The following is a 24,832-nucleotide window of genomic DNA, read 5'->3' as shown; positions in this document are numbered from 1 at the left end:
GGCGGGAGGGAGCGGGGCAGCCGGCCGCGGCGGCGGCGCCCTGCCCGGCCTGGGCTCCCAGGCGAGCCCCGGGCCTCGGCCCTGGCGCGGCGGCGGCGCCAGCGGGGCTGCCGCGGCCGGGGCTGGGTTGAGGCGGCGGGCGGTGGGGGCCCGGGCCCGGGCCGCTCTGGCAGGGCTCCCGCCCGGCGGTCCTGGCCCAGCGCTGCGCATTTATGAGTTTAAAAGGAGATTTTCAGGTTAACCTGTCTCCGCTGCACAGTAGGGTGAGCGGGACCTGGGGTGGTGTACGCGATCCTTTCAGGGCACCTAACATCAGAGAAAACTGGGGGAATGGACGCTGAAATATCACCTCCTGTCAAGGGCGCGATGGGTTATGGCTAGCCTTGCTTACGGCTCGCATACCCTAAAAACCCGTCGTTTTTAAACCAGCTCTCGCAGGACTTCACCCCTCCCCCTGACTGTTGCCACAACTGTTGGGCCTTGCTGTCAAAATACACGGTACAGCAAGATACAGGATTCTGCATTTTGTGTTAAATTTTTGCTCAGCTAACCAAATAAAAACTTGAAATAGAGGGAAAGTCCTTAAAAATTATTCCGTTACATTTTGCCCATTTTGGTCTGTTGAGCCGAATCTTCTCAGTCTTTGCTGTTGTAAAAAGTTGGCTTAATTTCAGGACTTGTCCGCGTTCCCAGCTTGAGACAGGTTAAGACCTTCTTTTTGTGCGTGCTCCCAGAACTGCCCAGAGCTCACAGAATTGCTGCCCCGGTGACCGAACGCTCAGAGGACTCTCCACCCATCCCTTGAGCATCCTTGTAAAATGTATTATCTCCAGCTTAGGCTCTTTAAGAGTTGCTGGATATTATAAGCATTTAACACAATAAATTCTTTAGGAAATCTAGTCCTAACTGTGGGAACCGAGCACTTGAAACCCTGTCCTTGTGTGTTTCCAGGTGAGTACCCCAAATCACTCATATTAACAGCTACTTGAGATTAATTTAGAATTCAGGCCCTCATCTTGTTCATGTGAAGGGAAAACTCCCATTGATTTCAATTGATCCAGTATCAAAGCCTTATGCATCACTCCCTGCTGCAAACAGAAGGTAAGATAATACTAAGTTTGATGTCTGTCTACCTACAAGCACTTACGAAGGAATGAATACCATATCCCACCCATCACTTGAAGTCACCAAAATACTGACTATTCAAATTGCGGCATTTTAAAATTTATATCAAAACCCCTGAGCAGTGCTTACATATTAAATGGGTTTTAGACAGTAGTTGGAAGAATACAAAACCCCTCAAGAGGCTCACACCTTTTCTTTCCTTCCTGTTCTTCAATTTAAAGCTGTACTAATTTTATAGGTATGGCTTTTACTTTATCTTTCCTTCTTTTTCAGAAGTACAATTGGACTTGACGGATATAAAGGTTTACACAGTATCTATTTACAGTATCTTGGAACTTGGAACAATTGAGTAACTTCCTCCATGCCTCCCAAAATGTCCCATTTAATTCTAATCATTTGCAGTTCTTATAGCCTTGAGGATCTCAAAGGATTTTCAGCATGACTCGGCTAAAGCTTACAAGAGGTAAGTGAAGTTTAACAGTAGCTTGCAGTCATGGAAACAGGTCTATTGCAGTGGCAGAACCAGGAGTAGAGACCAAAAGTCCTAAATCCCAATCCCCACGCTCTAAGTGTTAAACAAGCCCCGTATTAATGAAACAGTGAGGCATGAGTCAGATCCAGAGAGCTGCAGATGGGCAGAGCCTGTTTCTTTCACTCAGGAGAATAAGCTGACAGTTTCTCCAGAAATAATAAAGCTCTTGGAATTCCATGCATTTTTCTCAAAACTATTTAGCCTAAAAGTCTGACACAGGCTTTTTCAGCATCAGTACCAAAAGCAGCAGACAAAAGTTAATGGAAGATGCATCTTCCTTGAGAGTGTGGTCTGTGTTAGTATGAGCTGGAGGAGTATGTCACCTTGCACTCTTCTCTGCCTGAAATTTAATCTCACAGGCTCAGCAGAAAAGATAAGTTTGCAGCTTTTGTTTAAACAACAGTAATATCCAGTGATGAGCAATAAGTGTGTACACTCCATGGTTGTCTGGAGACCAGAAGTAAACTGAGGGGGACTGTGGTTATTTGGATGGGAAGAGTGAAGTCATTTACATAATGCATCTAGGAGAAAACATGTATTTTCTTCTTGCCTGAGGAAAATAAAACAAGTAGCACAAGGGCTAATTAAGTCTGTTTCCTAATGGATCTGTGTCTTATGGTTGACTGACTTCAGTGCTTATGAATTCTCAGGTTCCAAATTAAACTTTTCCTACTTCTTGAGCATTTAGAAGGGTATAAAGGATAAGGCCACTCTTTGCGTGGCTTTGCTGATGTCTGGTGTGTTCATTTTCCCCTTAGCTGGGGCACTTTAACCTTAGCTAAGGTACCTCTTTTCAGTAAACTTAGAAGAATGTAACCATCACTGCTTATATCTATAAAACTAGTCCTAGATCCTAGATCCAGTTGAGTTACCCAGGCTATGTCCCAACTCTGTGTTAGGAAAAGACCCGAGTACATACATTTTTACTTCCACTTGAAGCAGTGTACACAGCTCTGGGGGAAGTTACTGCACGCTCCAGCAGGTCCCCTCACGTGGATGATCAGAGAACCAGGACCGTGATCACACCCTTGAAGTGTATGATCACAGAGCTTCGTTTTCACAGGAGGTGAGGCTAGTAAAATGCAGAGCTAATTCCTTTACTTCTGAGTGGTACAAGATACCTTGTTCTGTATGACAACCAACGTGATTCTACAGAAAGCATGGTCTTTAAAAAGCTAATCTGAAGTTTTGGGCTTGCAAGGCCCAAGTCTACATCTGGTGTAAATTCTGTGGAAATAGGCTGATGTGTGGCAAATGAGGAACTGGCCTGTAGTGCTGATGGAGATCAAAAAGATCTTCTGAAATGTGTTATTTCCCATTTATATTGCTTTGCTGCCTAGTGGCCACAAACAAGTTTGATTCCATTGTGCCAGGTATCGTAGGAGTATACAGTGAATTACAGGCCCTGCTCCATAGTTTAGTTCATCTCATAAAACACCCACAGTTTAATTCAATTCATGCAAGAAAGCTGAATAACAAGGTAGATTTGGGAATTTGCTTGTGGGTTGCCAAGATTAGATGCCACTGCACTCGTAGAGGAAGAAAATTGCAGAACCGAGGACCTTCTGCCTGACCGCACAGAAGAACTAATTTCAGGAGTAACAGCTTGTGTATCCCTGGTGACTCTGCCTATAGGCGTAACACAGTGAGGATGTTGGTAACAGTCTCCGTGATTGGAGAAAACATGAAAAGACATTGTCTTTAGATGTATGCAAAAAGAAAGACCTGATACAGCCTGAATGTAGAAAGTAAACGTAGGATCAGAAGAAATGTGTGTTCTTAACTCCAGGTGAAGCCCAAGGGAACAGAAGTTGCACACGTCTCTAAGGAGCGACTCAGCTGCTCACAATAGCAAGTTTTGGGTTCATTCAGAAGGCAAGTAACAGGCTTGTCCTGCTAGAAAAAGAGAAGGAATGAGGGAAACCAGAAGTTACTGCTTTCACTTTATATATTTCTAGGTTTGCTAGAGTTCAGATCCTTTGCAGTATCTAACTATTTTTCTCCCTTTTTTGTTTAAAAAAAAGTGTTCGGTTTCCTAATTTTCAAATATTTATTTTCCTTTTGTTAAATTGATGACATTAAGTATAAGTTATGTAGATATGAGTGCTTGTAGGCTTTGGTCCTTTCTCTTTAATGCAAAGCTTTTGGAGAAAATATGTGTTCATCTAAGTATTACCATAAAGAGGTAGGTTAAAAATCCCAAACGAGACATGCTCTTTTCTTCAAAAGTTATTCTGCAATGCAAGGAATTCAGTCTGGAACAACTGCATTATTTGCAATGGTAACTTCTTAGCGAACCCTAGACTAGTTTATGTGGTTAAAAACCTTTTCAAGAGCAATTGAAAAATTATGTTATCCACTCTGTTGTTTAAAGGATTCCATGTGGTACAGTTCTTTGACTATATGGGAAGAAAATGAAGCCAAAAATGAAAATCTGGCAAGCAAAAATCTAAGTGCTTGCATTGGCTCTAAATCTAGATATATGCACATTAATGATCTCATTTGAAAGATGTCTGTATTAAGATTAGAAAGCTCTCTGGGGTCTGAAGGGGCGAGCTCATTGAATACTGTGATGTACCATGAAACTAAACAATTTTTCTTCCTACAAAATAACCAGGGAATCAGAAACTCATTATGTGTGCGTAACAAAGGACACATTAAAGCATATTCTTTTGGGTAGGCTTGCTCAGTGATACTTCATTAGAATTGTTGTTGTAGGGAGGCACAAAAACAATACTGCTTTGTACGTATACAGTCCTTCGCTGGAAGATCCAAAAATATATCTTAGCCTATTGAGACTCACAACACCTGTATAATGAAGTTATCTGCCTCTGTCTACAGATATACAGAGAATGATGCAAAGGGGTTCAGCAAAAACCTTGGCAAATCTTCCTGTAGTGGTGTAGTGGTTTAAACTGCTAGTGCCCTATAGACAGCTCTGCCCTTCTGTTAGGGATAACTGTTGTAGCAAAGTAGAGAGACTTGAGTGTAGGATTATGTTTAGCCACGCAGTATTTAGTCTTAGCCCAAATATACCTTCCTCGGTGACTTAAGCTGAGATGGTGGACTTTCTATTGCAGCAATTGAAGTGTGGGTGCACGCAGTCCCTCCTGCCAGCACTGTTACAGCAGTGACAGAGGAGCGCAGGCACCAGCAATGTCCTTGTCAGTCACCACAGGTTCATCAGACCTCACTTGGCAAAGCCCAACATGACCCAGCAGTAATAAGCGTAATGGGACCCCAGACAAGACTCTTGTTTCTGTTCATGGGATTTTACTTTTCTTTAAAAAGCTAAAATAACAACTGAGGGTTGAACTTTTTGAGGCTATTTTAAGATGGATATTTTGGAACTGGAAACAGTAAAATGAGAGTTATGGTAAGTATTGCATACAGTAGTATTTTTCAAAACAACAGAGTGTAGCAGCAGTAGCATCTCATTCATTCAGCTTCCTAATCTTGAGAAGGCCAGTTCATTAACATCAACAAGATCAGTCATGTCAGATCTGCAGGATGGGGCCCTTTATCCCATTTTTCTCCCTCTGAGGCACAAGCAGATCAGATATCCCATAAATTCTAATGCTTGCAATGCCCACTTGCCAAGAGAAGGAGGGAGCGTTGCAAGTACCGTGAAATTCATTGTCCCATGTGTGTCATATTAAGTGGTACAGCCAAAAGGTTTCCATGTTAAGACTTCACCGGGGCTCACTTTGGAGTATTTTATTCATCCAACCACTGTTAACTCTCAGTGTGTCCTTTTCAGAACTGCCTTGGGAGATGTTTAGGAGAACATGATATCCAAGAAGACTGAGCAGTCTTTGTGGGGACAGTGGATTGGGCAACTGAAGAGATGCAATAGGATTTCAGAGAATCTCCAAATCCCTGCAAATCCTTCAGCTGAACAGGCTCAGCATCCTTCCCTTCCTGAACAGTTTGATCCAGGTAGGACTGCGAGATGCTCCAAAAGCCTAGCTTTAGGCCTAGCTCCAAGTGTGACTCTACAGTGATTCCTGAGCCTTTTCTGGAGTTCTAGCTGTGCCATTTGTGCACAGATGAATAACCTCAAACACTTGTCAGCACAAATTTAAATAACATATCTTAGGTCAGTGGATGGACCCAGCCAATCCAACTGTTTCTCAGCCGTGCCATCCTATCCTTTTGAATCCTTTTCCCTGTTTTCCCCGATTTCTCCTGGAAGTTAATGGTTTCCGCACTTGCCTCTTTATATTTTACTGGTATCCTCTTTCCTGAGCTGTGTCCATTAGACACAGATGCCCCCAAAAGAGCCTTATAAATAATAAGGAGTTATCTCAGATTTACAGACTGGGAAGTTAAGACACAGAAAAATCCCATGATTTGCCCAGGGATACACAAAAGTCAGCATATTGGGAAAAAAACAGGACAAATATCTCCTTCCTCCCTGTTCCGTGTTTTTGCCATAAAGCTATGTTTCATTCCTTTGCTTACTCATTGCACCTTTAAAAAATATCAGAAAGCTTCAAGTCTCCCTTGCAAAATAGCTGAAGACAAACATCTGTTGTAAAATGAATATTTCTTAGCAGGTAAAAAGATCAAAATGGACTCATTTTCTACAGAATCTCAGCTTGAGTTTCTCCAAGATATTTGCTGCTGGGATATGCTTTCCTGCTTTACTCTTTTCCCATTCATGCAGCATTAAGAAGCTCTCATTCTCCTCTGAGGCCGCAGGAGGTTTCACATTACATTGTTAATTTCCTTCAGATCATCTCCTCCATGCACAATCCGAGTTACATTTACATGCAGACATAATGTCATTCAGCCTACTTTATGCCACTTACACCTCTCTTGTTGCTATGGGGAACATTGATAAGAAACCAATTAGCAAATAAAATATTTGAGGAGGAATTTCAAAACCTCTGCTTGGTGGATGTGTGTATAACAGGCAGTGACATTTTATTTGGCATTTGTCCTTACCTAGCTGAGCCTCTTTCACTGCAGCTTCTGCTACATGCTGTGTAGTCAAAACATGCTCTTCCCATGGGATTTAGAGGCTTAGACATGTAACTGCATCTTACACTGGGGATTTTTTGCAATTCCCAGGAGAAGAGGGAGTGCTTACTTTAAAAGCGCTTTTGCTGGCATGAAAGTGCAAAGAGCACCATCAAGTGTCTAACCGGAGTAAATACAGAAGAGCTCAATGGCATTGATACAACGGGGTCTCCGCACACCTCACAGTTGAGTTACGCTTTGTGGGGGCATGATGATCTAAATAAAAGTTTACAGTCACTATAGAAGTAACTTCTGAGGGGAAAATGGCAAAGCTGTCACCATTTCAGGGAGGCATGAGACAACCTGGAAGCCCAGCGAGTCAGGTCAGATTATGTCTTCTAGAGAAGAGCTGTATTCTGAAATGGCAATACTGAAGATTGGGGGAACCAAAGATACAAGCAGGAGGAGGTGGAGGTGGCAGGAGATGGGGCTGGATAAAAAAAGTATGCAAATAGAAGCAACGAAGGAAATAAGCTATGGCAGAGAAGATTGGGCCAGATCTTTACACTCTAATCCTTCCCCTTTGCAGAGTACGATAAGTAAAATGAGGCTAGAAAGGTGCATTGACAGCTGAGAGAATGAGGGAGAAGTAACTTCAGCTGCCTCTGTTCAATCTTTGCAGCCCCATATAGCTTGGTTGAACACATGGAGATAACCCTAGGTTTCAAGAAGGAAAACCATTTGGAAAAAGATTTTGAACAGAAACATGCAGTAAGCAGTAGTTCTTATCACCTATGGCTATAGGCTTTTGGTAGGTCAGAAGAAAGGAACTAATAGAGCAAGGAGTCCATGAGGCCAGAAATGGGCAAAAATTAGTATTCTTTGCAAAGAACTGATAGCCAATTAGGTGTCCAAGGAAAAGCACGCAACTTTTTCATGGAATAGTGGCTGTGCAACAATCTATCGAAACTCTAGGTAAACAAGGAACCTGGAATATTTGTTGTATAATGCACATGATATTTATGAATCAAAGATCCAGAGTGCTCTAGTTTAGCACAATATTTGTACTAATTTATCACTAATGTATGCTCCCTAAAACTAGACTTTTGATGGGCTGGCATAAGTTACAGCCTCTCTGTTGTGTTCAGCATTCCGAGGAACAACTTAGCATGTGTTTGCTCTTATTCTTTTTATATTGGACTTGCAAAGCAGAACTCACTTCTTTGATTAATATTAAGTAGCGTTTTGTTTGTGCCCTGTGGCAGCACTACCCAGATGGAGTGGTTTGAATACTGAAAAAATGAAAAGTATTTAGTCTATGGAGCTCTGTTAAAATTGTCTGAACAGAACATCTGGTATCAAATCTTTGGATAAATCAGTTCCTGGAAGTATTTGGACCTGCTTTGTGTCTGTGCCTTGTTACAGCTTTACATTCCCTTTCCCGCTTCCCTGTTTCTGGAGCCAGTAGAAGATGGTTTATTGCCTGGGACAACTCATTAAACTCCGTTTGTTGGGGTGTGTGGCAATTAGTTGAGCAAAAAGAGTGTAAATATCACTTTGGCATCTGTGGGGTTGAGATAGCAACATTGGCCTAAGGCCTCCCTGAAAGGCTTTTCGTCTGTCCTCGAGGTGGTGGAGAAAGAAGAAGGGGTGGTCATCTGGAGAGTTAGGGAAGGGATTGTCTGATATGTCTGCAGAGGGTAACTCTCTTGGAGAGTTTTCATCTGTACACAGCCTCTCTGTCTCCCATAGGGATCTAGGGTGGATACAACCATCTAAGACCTCCCTGTCAGGGGAAGTGAATGGAAGCCCACTGCTCAGCACTGACAGATCCCACTGGCAGTCCTGCTTTATGTGCAAGAAAAAGTCCTGCAGAGTTGAAGAGTGAGAAGGGGAAATGGGATCACTGCCTACTGACTGATGTCATGCAACAGATGGAAGTGCCATTACTGAAGAGATCTTCAGCCTGTCTTCCAAATCACAGGCCGTTGTTGGGTACCAAGACGAAGGGCAGACTCACACTTTTCACTTCAGGGCTTTTCACTTCAATAACTGAGGCAGCAGAGGCGAATCATACAGACGTCCCATCAATTTAGAGGTGTTTGAGATTAACTCCTTTCACTTTAGAAAGTGTTTAAAGAAAAGCTAAGAAAGGCTGAGCACACAGGGCTCCATTACCCTTGCCGGGACTCAGGGGAGTTGGCTTCACTCCTGATGAGATTTTCAGATCACGTGGTGTTACAGATCTCCAGTGTCTTGAATTTACTTCTCTAGAGGCTCTGACTCCTGGAACAAAGAGGCATGAAAGAGCACTGCACGGGATTTCCTAAACTGGATTCAGAATATTATGAAGGAACTGTTTCACCCCTATTAACTGGGAAAATTGGCTCACAAGGTAACATTTTATGCTACTGACTAAATAAGGTATTTCAAGTTATATTCCTTAAGATGTTTTGCTATGTTTAAAGGGCTGGTTTTCTTCTCTTTCATCCTGTTTTTAGGCTTGATATATCAAGTGAACTTCAGTGAAGTTATTCCTGACTCACACCAAGATAAGAAGAAAGAGAAGCAAGTTCTTCATGTTTAATGTTATATTGTGCCAGATGTTTTGCTGGTAGAAATCCATAGCTCCACAGGCACCAATTTTTTCAGGATCTGGAATGTCTGGCCCAATTTCTTTCTTCATTCTGGAGGCTCTGTGAAGGAAACCGCTTTATTTTGCAATATTGAATATTCATGCTGGGAAGTTATAAGCAAAAACAAAATAATGAGAGACAGGGTCTCTAATAAGCTTCCTGTCACATGAGGCTCTGGTTCTATTGAAGCAGATGTGGTTGCTGACTTGTTTCCAAAGTGTTTGTTGAGTGATGATTCTTCATACTGATGTTATCTCTCAGTGATCTCATTCAATACAAGTAGTTCTGTAAACAGTGAAACCTTCTTTCCTATGGATTTATGTCCTGGATTTTGTTTCGACATGGATCCTCCGATGTTTAATGGAGACTGAGTTCATATTTAGCCTATTGCTTCAATGAGGGATAAATAATCTGTCTCCTTTACTCGGCTATTTTCACAAAACTTGCAGGAATTATATATCTTCAAGGGTCTCTGTCAAAGTTGACTGAGATTTATGAACAAATCCCACAGTTATTTGGGGCAGATTGGTGTGGACAAACATGAACATGAGTCTCATTTCCTTAGAAAAGCCAAAGATAAGAATGCATTTTTAGTGTTTTGCCCTTGCGATTTGTGACCGATCATATGAGATGTGTTTTATTTGTAAAGCTGTGTGAAGTATGGGAAATTTTCTGCCTCATGGAATGCATATTAAAACAGCCTTCATTTATACTTGTTATGGGGTACACAATAGCTTACATCCTTTTGCTATTGTCCTTGTTGGAGTGTTGAAGAAGGTGCCATGCATTTTAACTTGCCTGTTTGCACAGGGAAATGCAGAGAAAACAGATCGTTGCTCCTTTTGAATCAGACCCCAGCAATTCTGTTTTGGAGAGGAGAAAAGGAAACAGAATTGAAAATGACCTTTTGGGTTGCTGAATCCAGTCCTCTGCTTCTGCAGGGAGCCAAGTTCCCAATCCTTTTCATAAACTGATTTCGCTATTCAAAAATTTGCTCTTTCCTCCCTGTTCTGTCTCTTATCCTCCCCGCTTCCTACTTTATTTGGGAGTTTCTTCCAGAATCTCCCTGTTTTTATAGGAAGTAACCCATCCTATGGTCAATATGTATGTTTGGTCTTGTTCCAGTAATATCCTTTAGGTTGATTATTTCTTTCCTCTTCCAATTGACTGCAGTGAGACTCTGCATGTGCTCTGCTGTGCCAAGTCTAGTAAAGGAGGCAGGAATTAGTCCTAATAGTCAGTCCCTCACTTGTTTCACTCATTCTTTGGCTGATTAGAGCAAATTCTTATCACCAGTGTATGTTAACTAGCATTTTTCATGATATGTCACATTAAGCAAGGAGAAAGCTCCTATGGATCATAGATAATTAGAGGAACGGGTCAAGCTCTGAGGATAATAGAGGAAGTGAGAATGGTAGTAGGAGGGTTGGCAGCAGACTCAGTTTGCTGCATATAGAACAGTTTTTTTTACAGCCTTAAAGAGTGTCATATGAAAGTTAAAGATACCATGAAAAAAGTGAGGGAATCATAGCCATTATAGTTCTGTGTTAAATAAGAAGGCCTGAAGTCTTTCCCTGTTCCTTCCATTTTGACCTTTCAAATCCAGTCAAGGCTTCAGTGGTTCAACAGGGATTTCTTGGGGCCTGACCTGTGAAACCGTAAGCTTCATTGAGTTTCATATTAAAAGTCAGGGCTCTTACCTTTAGCAAAGATATCTTTTCTCTCAAGTCCTTCTCAGCAACAATAGAATCCATCTTGATTTTACTCATTTAATCTGCATACCTCTGATTCTTAACCTTATTATTATCCCTATGATTAATAACCCTATTAGCTGTTCAAACTCTCTGCTTATTTTTTTACACTGGAAATGTAAATTTTGCTTCCTCTAGAGAAAGGAATAGTTAAATGATTATTATTGAAAGTGAGCTGGATTTAAGAAAAAAATCTTAAAAACAAAATAATTGCTTCTTTCAAACCTCCTTGATACATTATAAGTTATAAAGAGTAAAGAAAAAAAGACACCAAACCAATTGTTCTTTTTAAATCTTGAGGAAAGTCCTGTAGGTAAGACAACTCTAGAAGTCTCTCTCACAGTCTTTGTAACCTTCTGCAAGTTTAGTTTCGTTTGCCTAATGTAAATGAGTGATTAATTTAAAACTGAAAAGTGAATGGGAAGCATGAAGGAGGGGGGCAATAATTCAAGACAAGACGTAGATCAGACACAAATATCAAGTGTTTAGCTCCACTTGTGCCAGTGTAAAAGGTGGCATCTCCTTATGAGTAGAGAGGAATTATCATGTGGAAACAGAACAAAAGCTAGAGATCAGGGGTCACTCGCTTCTATCACAGAGTTGCCAGATTTCTTCATTATATTCAGTGTTGACAGATTAAGCCCTTCATTCTGAGTTGAATCTCTGAAGGGGCCGAGAAAGATGGCAGTCAACATTTTCAACCCAAATTTTGGGACTGGTTGTTCTGGCTGTGGAGCTTTTCCTTTAGGAGACCTTACCAGCCGGAACCAGTATCTGTATCATCCAGCGACCCATGTTTCGGTGCTGAGCAGCCATGCTTGGGCATCAGCTGCAGCCTCGTCTTGGACAGTGGGTGCAGCAGGTCTCTCTGAGATTATTTAGCTCAGAGTGATTTCTGAACAATGCTCATCTTGGCCCCTAACAAAACACATCGACACCCAAAGATAGCTGGAATGTAATCTGGCTAAAATTATCATCCTCCAAATCGGTTCCCTGTCGTCCTCTGAGCCTCACCCTGTCCCAGGGGTCTGACAGGGCTTCTGTGGCAGGTAGCCATCACCCAGGAACCTCCCCCGTGCCTGGCAGATTAGGATTGCCAGGGGTCTTTCCTGTTTTCTGGCCCCTTTCAGGACTGACAAAAGGAAGCCAGACACAGTCTGGAACTTGTGCCAAAATTTTCAAGTCTTTGTTAGCTGGAAGGATAGTGGATAGTGGCCAGTGGTGTCTGGGTGTAAAAGGAAAAGGAAATCAGATGGAGTCTCAGGAGGCTAACAGGAGGTGCAGATGGTCAGGGATGAATGTCCCACCTTTCATTTCTTTGGAATATTAAACTTTAACAAATGATGTATCGAAGAGCAATTCACAACCGCACAGCATATGCTCCTATCATCAGGACAGAAGCACACACATTCCTGCTCACTGCGCTAGTCCTGTTAGTGGTATCTTCACCATGTTATTCCACCTTCATACTTAACTCTGATTGTTAGCCTGGCTATAAGAATATGCCCTCTGCCTGTGTCTGCTTGTTTGTTTGTCTCATCTCTTTTAAGCCACTGACCCTTTTCAACCACATCTGATAGAATACAAGAAGCTCAAAGTTACAAATTTCCTAAAAAATTCATGGCTATAGGTAGCCATGTCCGTATGGAGAATATGGGAGAGAGACCCCTATAAGAGGACAAAATCTACACAGGTGTAAAAGCTAAAGACACAAATCTGTAGGACACTGGACTTCACCAGAACTTAGCATGAAATGATTGTTTGTCTAATATCTACTAGGTTTTTCTGACTATGGCAAGCAAATTATTTAGTAATGGAAACTACATATGTATCTGCTTGGCTCTTGTGAGTTCATGTTGTAGAAAACTGTAGGAGTGTCTGTAGGGCATTAAAGGATCAGATTGCCCAGCTTTGTGTCATAGACCTCGTATCTTAACAGGCCATGGAAACTCCCATTTAGCTGAGGAAAAGTGTGTGGAGTGGAAAGATTTATCTTTAATTGCTACTGTTTTGTAAAATAACCTTAACAGGCCAGAACTGTGAAATTGTGTGTGACTTAAGATTTATTACATCACTACCACATTTTTGTGTCTCCTTTCCAGTTCCTGGATATGAAAGAAGTTAAAGGCCTAAAATTTCAACTTCACATCCCGATATACCCTTTGTCACCTCCTATATACCTCCATGGACAAAGGAACTTCCTCAAGCTTTGCTTGTCCTGTTACACTGTGAAGGTGTCAGCACTGATGCTGCAAAACTTCATGCAACCTTAGGAAAAAAAAAAAAAAAAAACCAAGCGTATTCTCAATGGGAAACAGATGGAGTTTTCATTAAATATAACTTTTAATGATCTGCTTTAAAAGGAAAGATATGGCATTCTGAGCAGAAGAAGGGCCTCCTAATAGCTTTGTTTAGGTCACAGGCTCATTATCGTGGCTACAGATAGGATTGCAGGATCTTTGTATCATTAGGAGTTCCAGTCAAACCTCCCTACCATTATTAGCCTTCCAAACACACAGGGAAACAATTCTGGTCCTTAGCAATATTTTTCCCTGAGACATATCTTTATTTAATGTTTATTATGAGGTTGGCAGTTGATTGTTCAGTTTCTGGAGCATTACCATTTAACCTAGGGTCTAAATAAAAATGCTTCAATATTTATTGCAGGGCAGACTTAACTGACAGCCTGGTCTTCACAGTCAACTTTGGTGTTACTCCTCCAGGTGGTTTTACTGGCTGAGAGAGGTGACACCGGTAGTCTAGAAACCTTGAATATCCTTCCTAAAAAGATGAACCGTGCAATCTGTGCCTGTAGGCACTAAATCAGCTTTTGACAAGTAAAGAACAATGCAGTCCCAGGGTTTTAGGAATAGATGGTTGCTGCCAAACCACAATAAATGCTTTTGTCTGGAACTCATGGAACAGTAACATAGCAATGGAGGGTGTGCCCTTGTCTATTATTCCCTCTGAGCAAATTCTCAGAGACACGTTACCAGGATTTAGATAGGTTTCATGAAACTAGTAGAGAAACAGGCTTTCATTTTGTTACGAAGTGAAGAAGAGACAATGGAACACAGCAAAACATATGGGGTTTTTTTTGGTCCTGATTGAGAGTTATACAAGCAATCCCCAGCACCCATCCTCAGACAGCACTCTGCTAAAGTGAGACTCACATGAGAAAATTTGCATTACCTTTCTTCTGTTGTGAGTTGACAGAATTGCTTTATTTCCTCTATGTATAAATACAACCTATGTCTCCTACTGAGCTCCAGTTGGGGAGTGTGAATCAGAATCCAAGTTTATCCACATATATTCTTGTGCCAAAACTGTCTTTCGGTTTAGACAATGTGTTTAGTCAAATAGAAGGTGAGCCTGAATATTACGTTTCCCCTGTTTTTTCTCTCTTTCAGGAAGAATAGAGCTTAAATATAAGGCCACCTTGTATTCAAGGTCAAATTATTTCCTCCTACAATTCAAGAGGAGGGGGGAGAAAGAAATACGCAAAAGGAGCAGGTGATAAGAGAGTACTTTATACTTGGATCTGTGCAACTTAATCAGAATGGTCCAGTCTTTCAGCAGCAGTATCCCTGCCCTGATGGTTGCTCCTGTTATCTTATGTCCAGGTAAATAAGTCAATTTTCTCTCTTCCTGATACATTTACAGAGATCAAGCATGTGCCCTCTCTCTCCCTACACTGCTAGAGTAAAAAATCTAAGCTTTTCTCATATAATTGTTTCTTTTTTCTGCAGCCACGCTGGTGGCCCTTTCTTGTGCAGCTTTCTGAGCATAGGTGACCAAATCTGTATACCATTTGCACAAAGTCAGTTCCATCAGACTGGTGATTACAGCAAGAGGTAAAAGTTTTCCAGATACTATTGCTTTTGAAGAGGATTGATTTTCTGGGGATGAATTCTCAGCCAATTCTAATCAGGAGCCTTTAAGAGAATCTAGTTAGGCATCTAAACCTCAGTCACTCAAAGGGGAATCTTGTCCTAAGTAAATAAAATAAGCTGGATCAATGCAAAAATACACACCTGGACTGATAACTGGCCTGCTTCATACACATGAATTAAAGCTCTGAACTGCCTGGAGTAATAGAGTATGGTATCTTTTATTCACAGGGGTAATAGTGTCTGCGTTGGCATCAGAAACAATGACTACAGGTATGCGAGTTACTGGTAGAGTGTTTCTAGCATCTCAGGAAAGGTAACTTTTTAACAAGGTAAACTGATCTTCTGGGGACTCTCTGCTGCACCAGTGAAGTATTCCACCAGTACAGGCCTTTGGAAAAGTGGAAATAATTACAAGTGGCCTCCAAAGCAAGGTATTCCAGTTGAGAAGTTAAGTAGTTTAAGATCTGATTTTAAGAGGTCCTGGACACCTTCTGGAAGTTGCCTCCTGAAGTGTCTGCACATAGGCTTCCTTCATATTTTAAGCCGAGCATACAGAAACGCAATACTGGTGGGCACTCTTGAATATGCTGGCCTACGTGACTTCCTTATAGTCACTTGGCAGTTCAGTAATAGGAACATAGGGATTCTTATGTCTATTGTGTCCATCAGAACAATGCTGAGAGCAACCAAGACGAAAGGCCTGGCCTTCAAAATATATGACTTGAAAGGAAAGCTGCATTTTTTTGGTAGGGTCCAAATGTATTTCATTCAGTTTTGCTGTTACTCCCAAAGTTTGGTTGTAAACAAGGATGATTTTTACCCTGGAAGCCACACATCTGGACTGCAGTGCTTGTGACTGTTTTCATCATCACGGGAGTTATTGACTCCAAAATGTTCTGTGTAAGCAGGAGATAGTTTGTAAGAGGTAACATGAGAAAACTCTGTTTTGTAGTTGAAGAGCTTAAATGTCTTAAATCGCCAGAGGCTGCAAGATAGCCACAGCCATCAACCTTCTATATACAACCCCAAAGTCTTAAAATTCTGCATTTCCAGCCCTGCAGAACTTTTTCAAGTCTGACTGTTCCCTATCACATCTCCATGCTGCTTCTGTGTCAAGTTTAGGTTAAGTGCCCAAAACAATGATGTACCAACCACTTTCATGAGAGATGAGTGTGAAGTTGTGTAGAGATCACCTATAGGTCTAAAGGTTTTTGTAGCCACACAGCAATAAAACCTTGAAAGTAATTTCTGTTTAGCATAAATAAGGCATCAGTAATGTAAGCTCTTAAGCTTATTAATACTTCATGCCAAATCACAAAATAATGCTGTACCTGCGTGGCTTCTGTTTAAGGTTTCTTTTCTCATTGCATAGTTGGCATATCCTGGAGTCTGGATTTTGCACTGTGGAGGCTGTATGTATTTTAATGAATTAATATTGAAAATGTTCTGTTCATTAATGGCTCAGGAAAAACACCTAGTCCCATGTCCCTGATTCCACCTTCTGTCCCCAAAATGCTAACAATGCAGGTGATCACAGAAAAGTTAATGCTGGAACAAATAGGTGCTGAGTTCCAGTATGGAATGGAACCATGCAAAAGGAATAGCAACTCAGACAATTCCAGTTTGTGCACTGTTCTTACAAAGTAAGGTTTGGTGGTACATGGCTGATTACAGAGTGAGACATGAACTGCTCACCCTGAGGCCCTGAGGCCATCTAGAGATGGCTATATTGGCAGACTATTCACTAGTTCTCTACCTTCTCTTCCACTTCTTGGAAAGGTTGTCCAAAAAGCCTTTTCGAAGTGCTAGGTATGGTGGTATGGGCCTCAATGTAGATGACTGCAAATTTGCTGTTATCTTTTCCTCCTAGTTCCTCCTTCCTCTTTTAACTCCTAGTTAAACCTATGGCTTGTCAACGAAGTGACTTCTGTGGAATTTGCTGCTGCTTACCTCATGTTCTACATTTTCATTTCCACTTGACTGGACAATTCTTTCTTCTCACAAGCAGAAGCAGATATAGAGCCACAGAACAGTCACTTACTAACTACATCACTTCAGGCAAACAAGCAGGACTGCACACCCCCAATCTGGGTAATACAGTGCTATGAAGTTGTTTGAAGCTCTGCACACCTACTGATAGCAATGGACGGGTAGGCTGTGAAGTGCCAAGACAAAGACTTACGTGTATTTGTCCAGCATCTGGCATTCTTTACTCCGTTCTAACTGGGCTTCTCTGTGGACCTATTTCATAAATCATTAATTAATGCTATTTCTGAATTAACACTTTCCCTGTATCTTCTCCAATACTAAAGATTAATTTTGATCCACGCATTTGCTCTGTTCCTCAGCAGCCACAGAATTTAATCTCTTTGACCAGATTTTAAGAATGATATCCCACATTTACTACATATTGTGGCCTTTCTGAATGATATAAATATGAATCTAGGGATCTGTTTTTGGTTCTGTCTGACAGTATTTTTCTTCTCTAATGAAAAATGTTTTGCAGTATATACCTATCTGTAATTTACATTTCTTTTTTTGAATTTAAGGTAAGATTACGATTAACATTTTATATGAAGCAAGGTGGTGAATAGGAGAGTTCACTGACTTTTCAACCCTGGAATCATCCAAATACTGGTTTACATTCCAAGTAAGATTATATATGGTGGGTTTCACACCAGTCTTTACTGGTGCATATCATAATGCTGCTGTTGGGAAAAACTGAATTTATTAAGGCAGCATATTTTAAAAATTGGCTTCAGCACCACAGCTGGCAACAAGGGAAATATAATCTAAGGCAGCATGTAAAAAACTTCTTCTCCAGTTAGGCTGTGATTTTTCCAATAACTGCCTCCAATAGACCACCCTATGACTCCGACTGCAAACATATAAAGCCTGATTGTTTCTAAAGTCTTAAAAATAAAAGGTAGATGTTGAAATGCCAACCTCCCACTATTCTCCCCCAGACTTTTCATCTCTTATTGCTTACTTTGTTTCTTTCTTGCATGGTATCCTCCCTCTCACTGATTTTTTCTTTCAGTATGTCTTTCCTTTCATCTCATAACTGAGTGGAGCTTTAATGGCAGAATATGAGCCAGCAGACAATAAAAAGAAGCTGGGGCAGCAAATTCTGAAAGCACACCAAACACAAAAGAAAAGAACAGTGCAGGTTATTGGTACCAAACTTGTGTGCCGCAGGCTTGCTGCCAATCTGAGAAAACCCCTTGCTTTGAGACAGACCTGTGGGCATTCTTGAGGAGGCCAGGACAACACTTGAGCTACTGTTAACATCAGTTGTGACACAGCACCAAACCCTGCTTGTTGTTTGCTCTCCATGAAGCTTCCTCGAGAAAGCCATGATTGCTCTGTAACACACGCTCACTTTATGTGAAGGTCATGAGAAAGATGTGTAAACAATTGAGTAAATTTTTGAGGAATCTTTTCTTGCCATTTTGGGAAACTGATAACATTCCCACAAGAGCAGGCTAGTCATTACTCAAATCAGAAAAGAAAGAACTATGAAAACAGGAAAAACAGCAGACCAATTTTAAACTAGATCAGTGAAAAACCCAAGGAACTCTCTTTCCTTCAGTCTTGAACTAAAATACACCAAGTATTTCATGTTTTTTAACATGCTTTCTTTAGGGGATGTTAACTAAAAGACTGGTTATGAGAGGACAAGGCTCTTTTTAACAAATATACTTGTAAAATAGCTACAGCTCAAATATAGCTGGGTGGTACAGAAGATAAAATGAAATAAAATCTCCTGTAAAATTTAGTGCTATATGTCAGATATAGTTCTGAGAAGCCATTGATTTAAGAATTTGCAAGTTGAGTGGCAGTACAAGGTGGAATGGAATGCTTCTCAAGGATTTCTGCTGTTCCTTTCTCTCCTTAAAATTCTCCTCTAATAAATAAATGAGTGTCAGTATGGATACATGCGTCTGTTTTTCATTCATCATTTCTTTGACTCTTTGGGTCTGTGACAAACCTTTGCAAACTTTTCTTGTTTGAGCTAATTAGTGTGAAATGTACTGCAAAATTATCACTACTTTTTTTCACTACAAAATCAAGCAAGTCAGAGTTCCACGAAATGATAATTAACTTTCTGTTTGAGAACAAAAAGGATACATTTTAAAAATGTGTTTTTATTGCCTTAGTATTAAATGTTACAGAAAAATGTCTTCCACAGCAAAACACACAGAGAAGAACAGGGATGGGTGCAAAGCAAACAACTCAGAAAGTAAATTATCTGTGAAATCACTTGTTTCAGTGCTACAGGGAACAATAATACAAGTTTGGAAACAGCTTTTCCTCCTCTGGAGGATGCAGCACTTTCTTTCTTTATTGGTGCTCCTGGCATAGGTCAAAGTGGCTGCATTATACTGAGATTTAGATTCTTTTCCACTCCGAGAGCACTAAATATTGTCACCAACAAGTTTATTTTGTCAGAATGGAAGAAAATCCTAGTCCTGAGGGAGACTGCAACTTACTCCGTCTTGTCAAGATAATAGCTATGAAATGTGTTCTCTTCAGATGCTGGACAGAAAGATAAGGACAATTTGGAGCATTAAAATGTGGATTCTCTGCTGCAACCGTTTCTCAGATCCCTATTCCAATCAGTTTCTACTGACTTCCAAAAGCATAACTTCTCCAAGAATACAGCTGAAATGAACACTTTACTTAGATGCTTCAACAGAACTCCATAAATCTTAGGTTCTGTCACGCTTTCTTCTCTTAGCACTTCTAGAAAAAGGGATTCTGAAGTGAAGAAATGACTGGTATTTTTATCTTTTGGTCCACACTAACATATTAAACAATACTTTCCCGTGCCTCTGATGCCAAATGAAACCACAGCGCAACTAAAGTTACCCAAATTCCTGGATGTGTAGCCAAGTTTTTGGCACCACAGTTCATTTGATGTCAGCACTTGCTTCTTCTGGTTAAGTCATAAATTGCACGTTATTTTCTTTGAAGTGTTTATAGACCGGCAAATTCTTGTGAAGATCTGTTCACAGGCTAGTATAGCTTACAAAGCAAAATAATCCTTTCTCTTCCCTTCTCCATGTTTCTTTTAACATTATGAGATAATTGACATTTCTTCCCTGTCTCTGCTCTCATTTAGTAAGTTGATAATGCTTCTAAAATATTTCACAAATTCCATCCGAACATCTTCAGGATCTTCTTCTAAGTTGGAATGTATTAGTTTCAGTTTGTTCAGTGGAGAAGCTTTGAAGTTAAATAAAAAATAATTAGGTATATTCTTTGTAGAAAATAACCATTTATGTTCAAGGTCATGTAACAGTTCACGCTGAAGAAGTCAGCTGGCATTCAGTAGTATCCATTTTTGATACCCCAGATGATGTATAACACATTAAGAAGAAATGCAACATAGCTTGCTAGCAATACAGACAAATGCAACTCACTGCTAGATTAAAATCTTTGAACATTATAATTAAGGTTTAAACTACTGGTTTTGCTTTCACATTCAGTTAGGCAGAATATAAAAATTCAGTATTAAATAGGAATTTTACCATTTAATTGATATGACACTCTTTGATCACTTCAAAATTATGCAAATATTTTGTTATATTAAATACATATTAATAGTCTCCATCCACGGATATATTCAAAACGTGACTGGACAAGGCCCTCAGCGAGATGCTGTAGTTGACCCCGCTTTGAGCAGGGGGGCTGGACTAGATGATCTCCAGAGTTCCAGAGTGCTTTCCAACCTCAATAGTTCTGTGTTTCTATGTGTATTATTGTTATATAAAATATATATGTTTGAACTTTATTCCATATAGATTGTTGTGATAAACAAAAAGGTCACTGTTGCAGACAAACTTTGGCACATTTGATTAACTCTCCTTTCAATGAAATTGGAATGGGTGATTCAATGGATAGAACTGGGAGTCTGGGAAGTGAGGTTCTCTGACTATGAAGACATGTAACTATGACTTGCTTTTTGATGCTGATAATGAATGCTGCTGTCACTATGATGGAGGAAGTTCTTATAAATAAGAAACCTTTCTTTTTCCTTAGATAATTAGCATTAATATGTCTGTTTAATAGAAGTTTCATTGCTGTTACACAGAAGTGGTTCTCCTAATTTTCCTAATCTGGTCCTTCTGTACTTCCAGGCACACATTCCTCAAAACTGCTTTGTAGTTCTTGCAAAACAAAATACAGTGAGATCTGGGACACCGTTTTTATCATCTGTAATACACTTCATCTGTTTTTCCTTAAAGTTCCTTTGTGTTGATCATTTCTAGAAAGCTTCTAGCAAAGCCCAGTATAAAGGGAGTCTTTCAGTAAAACATATGCCTCTGTCAGAAAGGCTGAATATTGATCCTGACTTTATGATCATGTTAGCCTGACCAGTGCTACTGAAATCATTTATAGCAGTGTAAAACCAACATAAGATTAGTAGCATCAAATGGACTTTATCTCCAGCTTCCCATATGACAGAGCAATTTATTCTTATTTGTAAGAACAGCCACAAACAATTCACCAGCATATAAAAAGGCGCCTATAATAATTTTAAGAGGAAGACAGGTAACCTCTTATTTCAAATGGCTTCTAGTCTTTGGATTTATAAAATGCAGACTTAAATGACCTTAAAAGGGTCAGTAAGCATTAGGTAAAATCAATGAAAGAAACATGCTGCAAGTGATGATATACAGCTTGAGACTGTCCATTAGGAATTCTGATTTCTGGCTCTGCTACATATTCACTGTGTGGCCTTAGAAAAGTCACTCAAACTGTTCTTGTCTTTACTTTCCCTTTTGTAATACAGGGATACTGCTCACCTTCTAGATGACTTTTGAGATTTAATCTTTTTGTTTTTGCAAAGCACTCTAACATTCTTAGATTGACAAATTTAAATGAAAAATGCAAGTTATAAGATATCACCAACTTTAAAGATAAAGAGATCTATAAAAAACCCTCCTGTGAGTTATAAATTATGTTTGCTCTCTCCTTACCCAAGGACAGATTTTCTGTGTCCCCTGCATGGCCTGGCTTGTGATGTGCAACTAGAAGACACTGACTGTCTAGCAATGGCTGCTGTTGCACAAAGCAGGAGTACCACATTTCAATTTCTTTCAGGTGACTGGGCAGCTCCGGATTGAAGATAATTACCACGCCATGGGAGTCCTTCATCAGAGCTGGCCAGCATGTTTCAAACCTTGAAAAACAGGTGCATGGAAAATGGTAAGACTGATAGCTTGAAAATGGAACCATGCATTCAAACTTCCAGGAGTTTTCATTTTCTCACCTCAAAAACACATTTCAGTACTTTTTCCTTGTTATAAGTTAGTAATCTTAATAGTGATCTATCATATTCCAAATATTTTGACGTATCTATTATATTAGTTGGTCCCATGATTTGGTGACAATGTACTATTTGGTCAAGTGCTTATTTAAACCCTTTCCTTAAAAACAGATCTCTCCAGTTCTCAATTGTATGCTCTGGAAATTAAGGTCTCAATGAGATAAATACATTGTTTGAAGTCCACTTCCATAATAACTTCAATGGGATAAAGGTAGGTTCTCCCAAGAAGAGTAACTTGTGGAACTGGGTCCCAAATCATCTAAATCTCTAGCGCACAGTCCTTCTCCCAGATAAGTGACAGGACCTCTCACTTTCAAAAAGGGATAAAGTCTAATATCATTCAATTTAATTAATTTTATAGAAAGAGAATAAAAATAGCTTGTTTATAAGCCAGTCCTTGAATTCTCTTTTAACAATATTTGTTAGTCTTTACAGCCAGGCCTTCCTTTCTTCCTTACATACTTTCTATTCCTCACTGCCCCATAAACCGAGTCACCTTCTGCCTCTAACCACAACTGGGAAAACTGCAAACCTATCATCTTTCATGCCGTGGAGTTCTGGTCAAGTCTGCGATTATTACAAATACATAGTGTTCTCCCCAAATAGTACTTAATCTAAAAACACTGTAAAAGAACAATGGGCAAAGCAAACAAATTGAAAGAGAAAGCAAATATTCTTCAATCTCTTTCAGTAATCACAGTCAGTTACAGAACTGGGCTGTCTCCCAGGAGCTCATCCTAGGAGCTATGAACTTTACTGTCATATTCAGTCCTTATCAAAAAGGAAGTTTGGGGTCAACTGGAATCATGGCAGAGAGGACCTTGTACCAGCTGTTTTACAGCAGAAAGGTACAAAAATAATTATGATGGGTAAAGAGGCAAGAATAATTCTCCTTTCAGGAAAATTATTGATTTTAGGTCTTAAGGATGAACATTCTGTGGAAATACAACTATTAAGAGTTAAGTAGCCTGGAGAAAGTAAGGGAATGACGAAGCTGGCTTACTTCTGATCACCGCTGCAATCCCACAGCTCAAAGCGACACCCAGCTCCCTTGCTGCTACCATTTAAGTTTGGCTTCTCGTATTCCAGGATCCTGTGAAAATGAGTGGACATAAGATAATTCTGCACAACACCACAGCCAGAGAGTGGGACTATCTGAGAGGCAGCCAACTGTCATGGGTTTACTTCAGTCAGCACGGCGTGGATTTGCTCACCTTACACCTTGCGTCGGGACGTAGCTGCCAATCCCTTCAATGCTCTCCGAAACAAAGTTTGCCAAGACCGATTTTCCAGACTGGCAGAAATGGGAGCAGAAAACATCTGTGAGGAATTTCAGGTGTCCAAGCAGCAGCAAACATGAGAGGTGGGTGTTCACCCGAGCACCCTGCTCCCTCTTAGCCACGGAACTGCGTGTGCAGGCCTGGCCACCTCCTCCCCCTCCCACAAACGTGCACCCTGTCAGCGTAACGGTTTATTCGGGGGCACGAAGCCACGCTGGGCTCCGCCTGAGGAAGGCTGCAGTAGCAGCGGGCCGTGGGGAGAGTGGCCGAGGCAAAGGCAGCCTTGGAGACCGGCGGCGGCGACCGAAGAGGCCGCAGGGCGGCTCGGCCGCGCGGGCACCCGGGGGGAAGGAGCCGCCGGGGGCGGGCGGGCAGGCGGGCGGGCAGGCGGGCGGGCGCGCTCACCTCACAGGGCCCCACCAGCAGCACCTTCGCCTTCAACATGGCGCCGCGGCGACGGGCGGGCCGCGGCGGGCGTCGCCCAGCAACACGGTGGGTGGGGGGAGGGGAAGACGCGCTGCGATTGGTCGGCGGCAGGCGGTGCCGCCGTCACGTGCTGGGGGGCGGCACGCGCGCCCACCCGCGGCCTTCGGGCTCAACCCCCCGCCCGCGCGTGGGGGGTGCGCGTGGCCGGCGCAGCGTCCGATGCCTCCCCGGGGTCGCCGCCCCGCTTCTGCCCCGCGGCCTGAGCCGGGGCCCTGGGGCCCTGCGGGGGGCAGGCCGGGCCCGCGGAGCCGCCGCGGTGCCTCCCGCGGAGAAAAGGCCCTGGCGGCCCCGCGAGGGGCGGTCCCGGGGGCGCGCGGCCTGCGGGCGGGGCGGTTTTAGCTGCAGATCCTCCCCGAGTGGACAGTGAAGAGGCGAGTTCTGAGCAGCTTCTTGTGGAGGCTTGTGAGGGGGAGCGCCAGGCTTTTTGAAATGGCAGCTTGTAAGTAAAAAAAAACCAAAAAAAAAACCCAAAAAACCCCAAACACATCTGGCGGACAGATGTGCTGCTTCAGAGCTGTTTAGTGCCCAGGTACAATAGCAGTTTTAGACAAGCTTTCAAATAGGGCCTTTAGGCACTGCCCTAGTATAAATGTTTATTACTGGTACTACCAATGAATGTGAGCTCGAGTTGCCTTGCTCTCGCTGAGGGGTGCAGTCTTTCCATCACGCTGGGCTTGTCTGGTGTTTCACCCCTTATGTAGGGGCAGCTCAGGTCTGTCTAGTGTAGCAGTGGCATCACACTAGTCAGCGTTTTAAACTTCAGACAGTGCTTTGTTTTCAGCCTGGTGAGACAAAAAATAATGCCAAAAGTGTTAGTTGCACCTAGAG

At 41.5% G+C, this 24,832-nt stretch overlaps 1 protein-coding gene and 1 long non-coding RNA gene across 4 annotated transcripts; one reads left to right on the top strand and one right to left on the bottom strand.

Annotated features, from left to right (window-relative positions):
• The first annotated feature begins 59 nt into the window (after positions 1–59).
• LOC112987386 (uncharacterized) lies at positions 60–15,100 on the top strand. 3 transcript variants are annotated; one of them, XR_010392295.1, is made up of 5 exons: positions 60–263; positions 1,399–1,588; positions 5,418–5,596; positions 8,375–9,017; positions 9,124–15,100. It is a non-coding gene; the product is annotated as an uncharacterized LOC112987386 (long non-coding RNA). The 3 variants fall into 3 exon arrangements; XR_003260260.2 differs by lacking the exon at positions 60–263 and adding an exon at positions 270–951; XR_003260259.2 differs by lacking the exon at positions 60–263 and having other exon boundaries at positions 270–1,588.
• A 3,930-nt stretch (positions 15,101–19,030) lies between these two features.
• Positions 19,031–24,305, bottom strand: IFT22 (intraflagellar transport 22). Its single transcript, XM_026107170.2, has 5 exons — positions 23,924–24,305; positions 23,453–23,532; positions 23,242–23,331; positions 21,889–22,091; positions 19,031–20,131 (listed from the first exon to the last, which is right to left on the bottom strand). The coding sequence occupies exons 1-5, from the start codon at positions 23,960–23,962 to the stop codon at positions 19,983–19,985; spliced, it is 561 nt and encodes a 186-aa protein (XP_025962955.1). The 5' UTR covers positions 23,963–24,305; the 3' UTR covers positions 19,031–19,982.
• Positions 24,306–24,832: the final 527 nt, after the last annotated feature.

Source organism: Dromaius novaehollandiae, chromosome 19, assembly GCF_036370855.1.
Source record: "Dromaius novaehollandiae isolate bDroNov1 chromosome 19, bDroNov1.hap1, whole genome shotgun sequence".
Taxonomy (NCBI): domain Eukaryota; kingdom Metazoa; phylum Chordata; class Aves; order Casuariiformes; family Dromaiidae; genus Dromaius; species Dromaius novaehollandiae.
This window is presented reverse-complemented; position numbering and strand designations above follow the sequence as displayed.

What these genes read in the sequence shown, in the direction of transcription:
- IFT22 (XM_026107170.2), bottom strand. Translation starts at nt 23,962, where the DNA reads ATGTTGAAGGCGAAGGTGCTGCTGGTGGGGCCCTGTGAG. An exon ending in GTCCCGACGCAAGGTGTAAG is followed by an intron (nt 23,332 to 23,452) that starts GTGAGCAAATCC and finishes TCATTTTCACAG; the next exon opens with GATCCTGGAATACGAGAAGC. An exon ending in CACAGAAAATCTGTCCTTGG is followed by an intron (nt 20,132 to 21,888) that starts GTAAGGAGAGAG and finishes TTAACTTCAAAG; the next exon opens with CTTCTCCACTGAACAAACTG.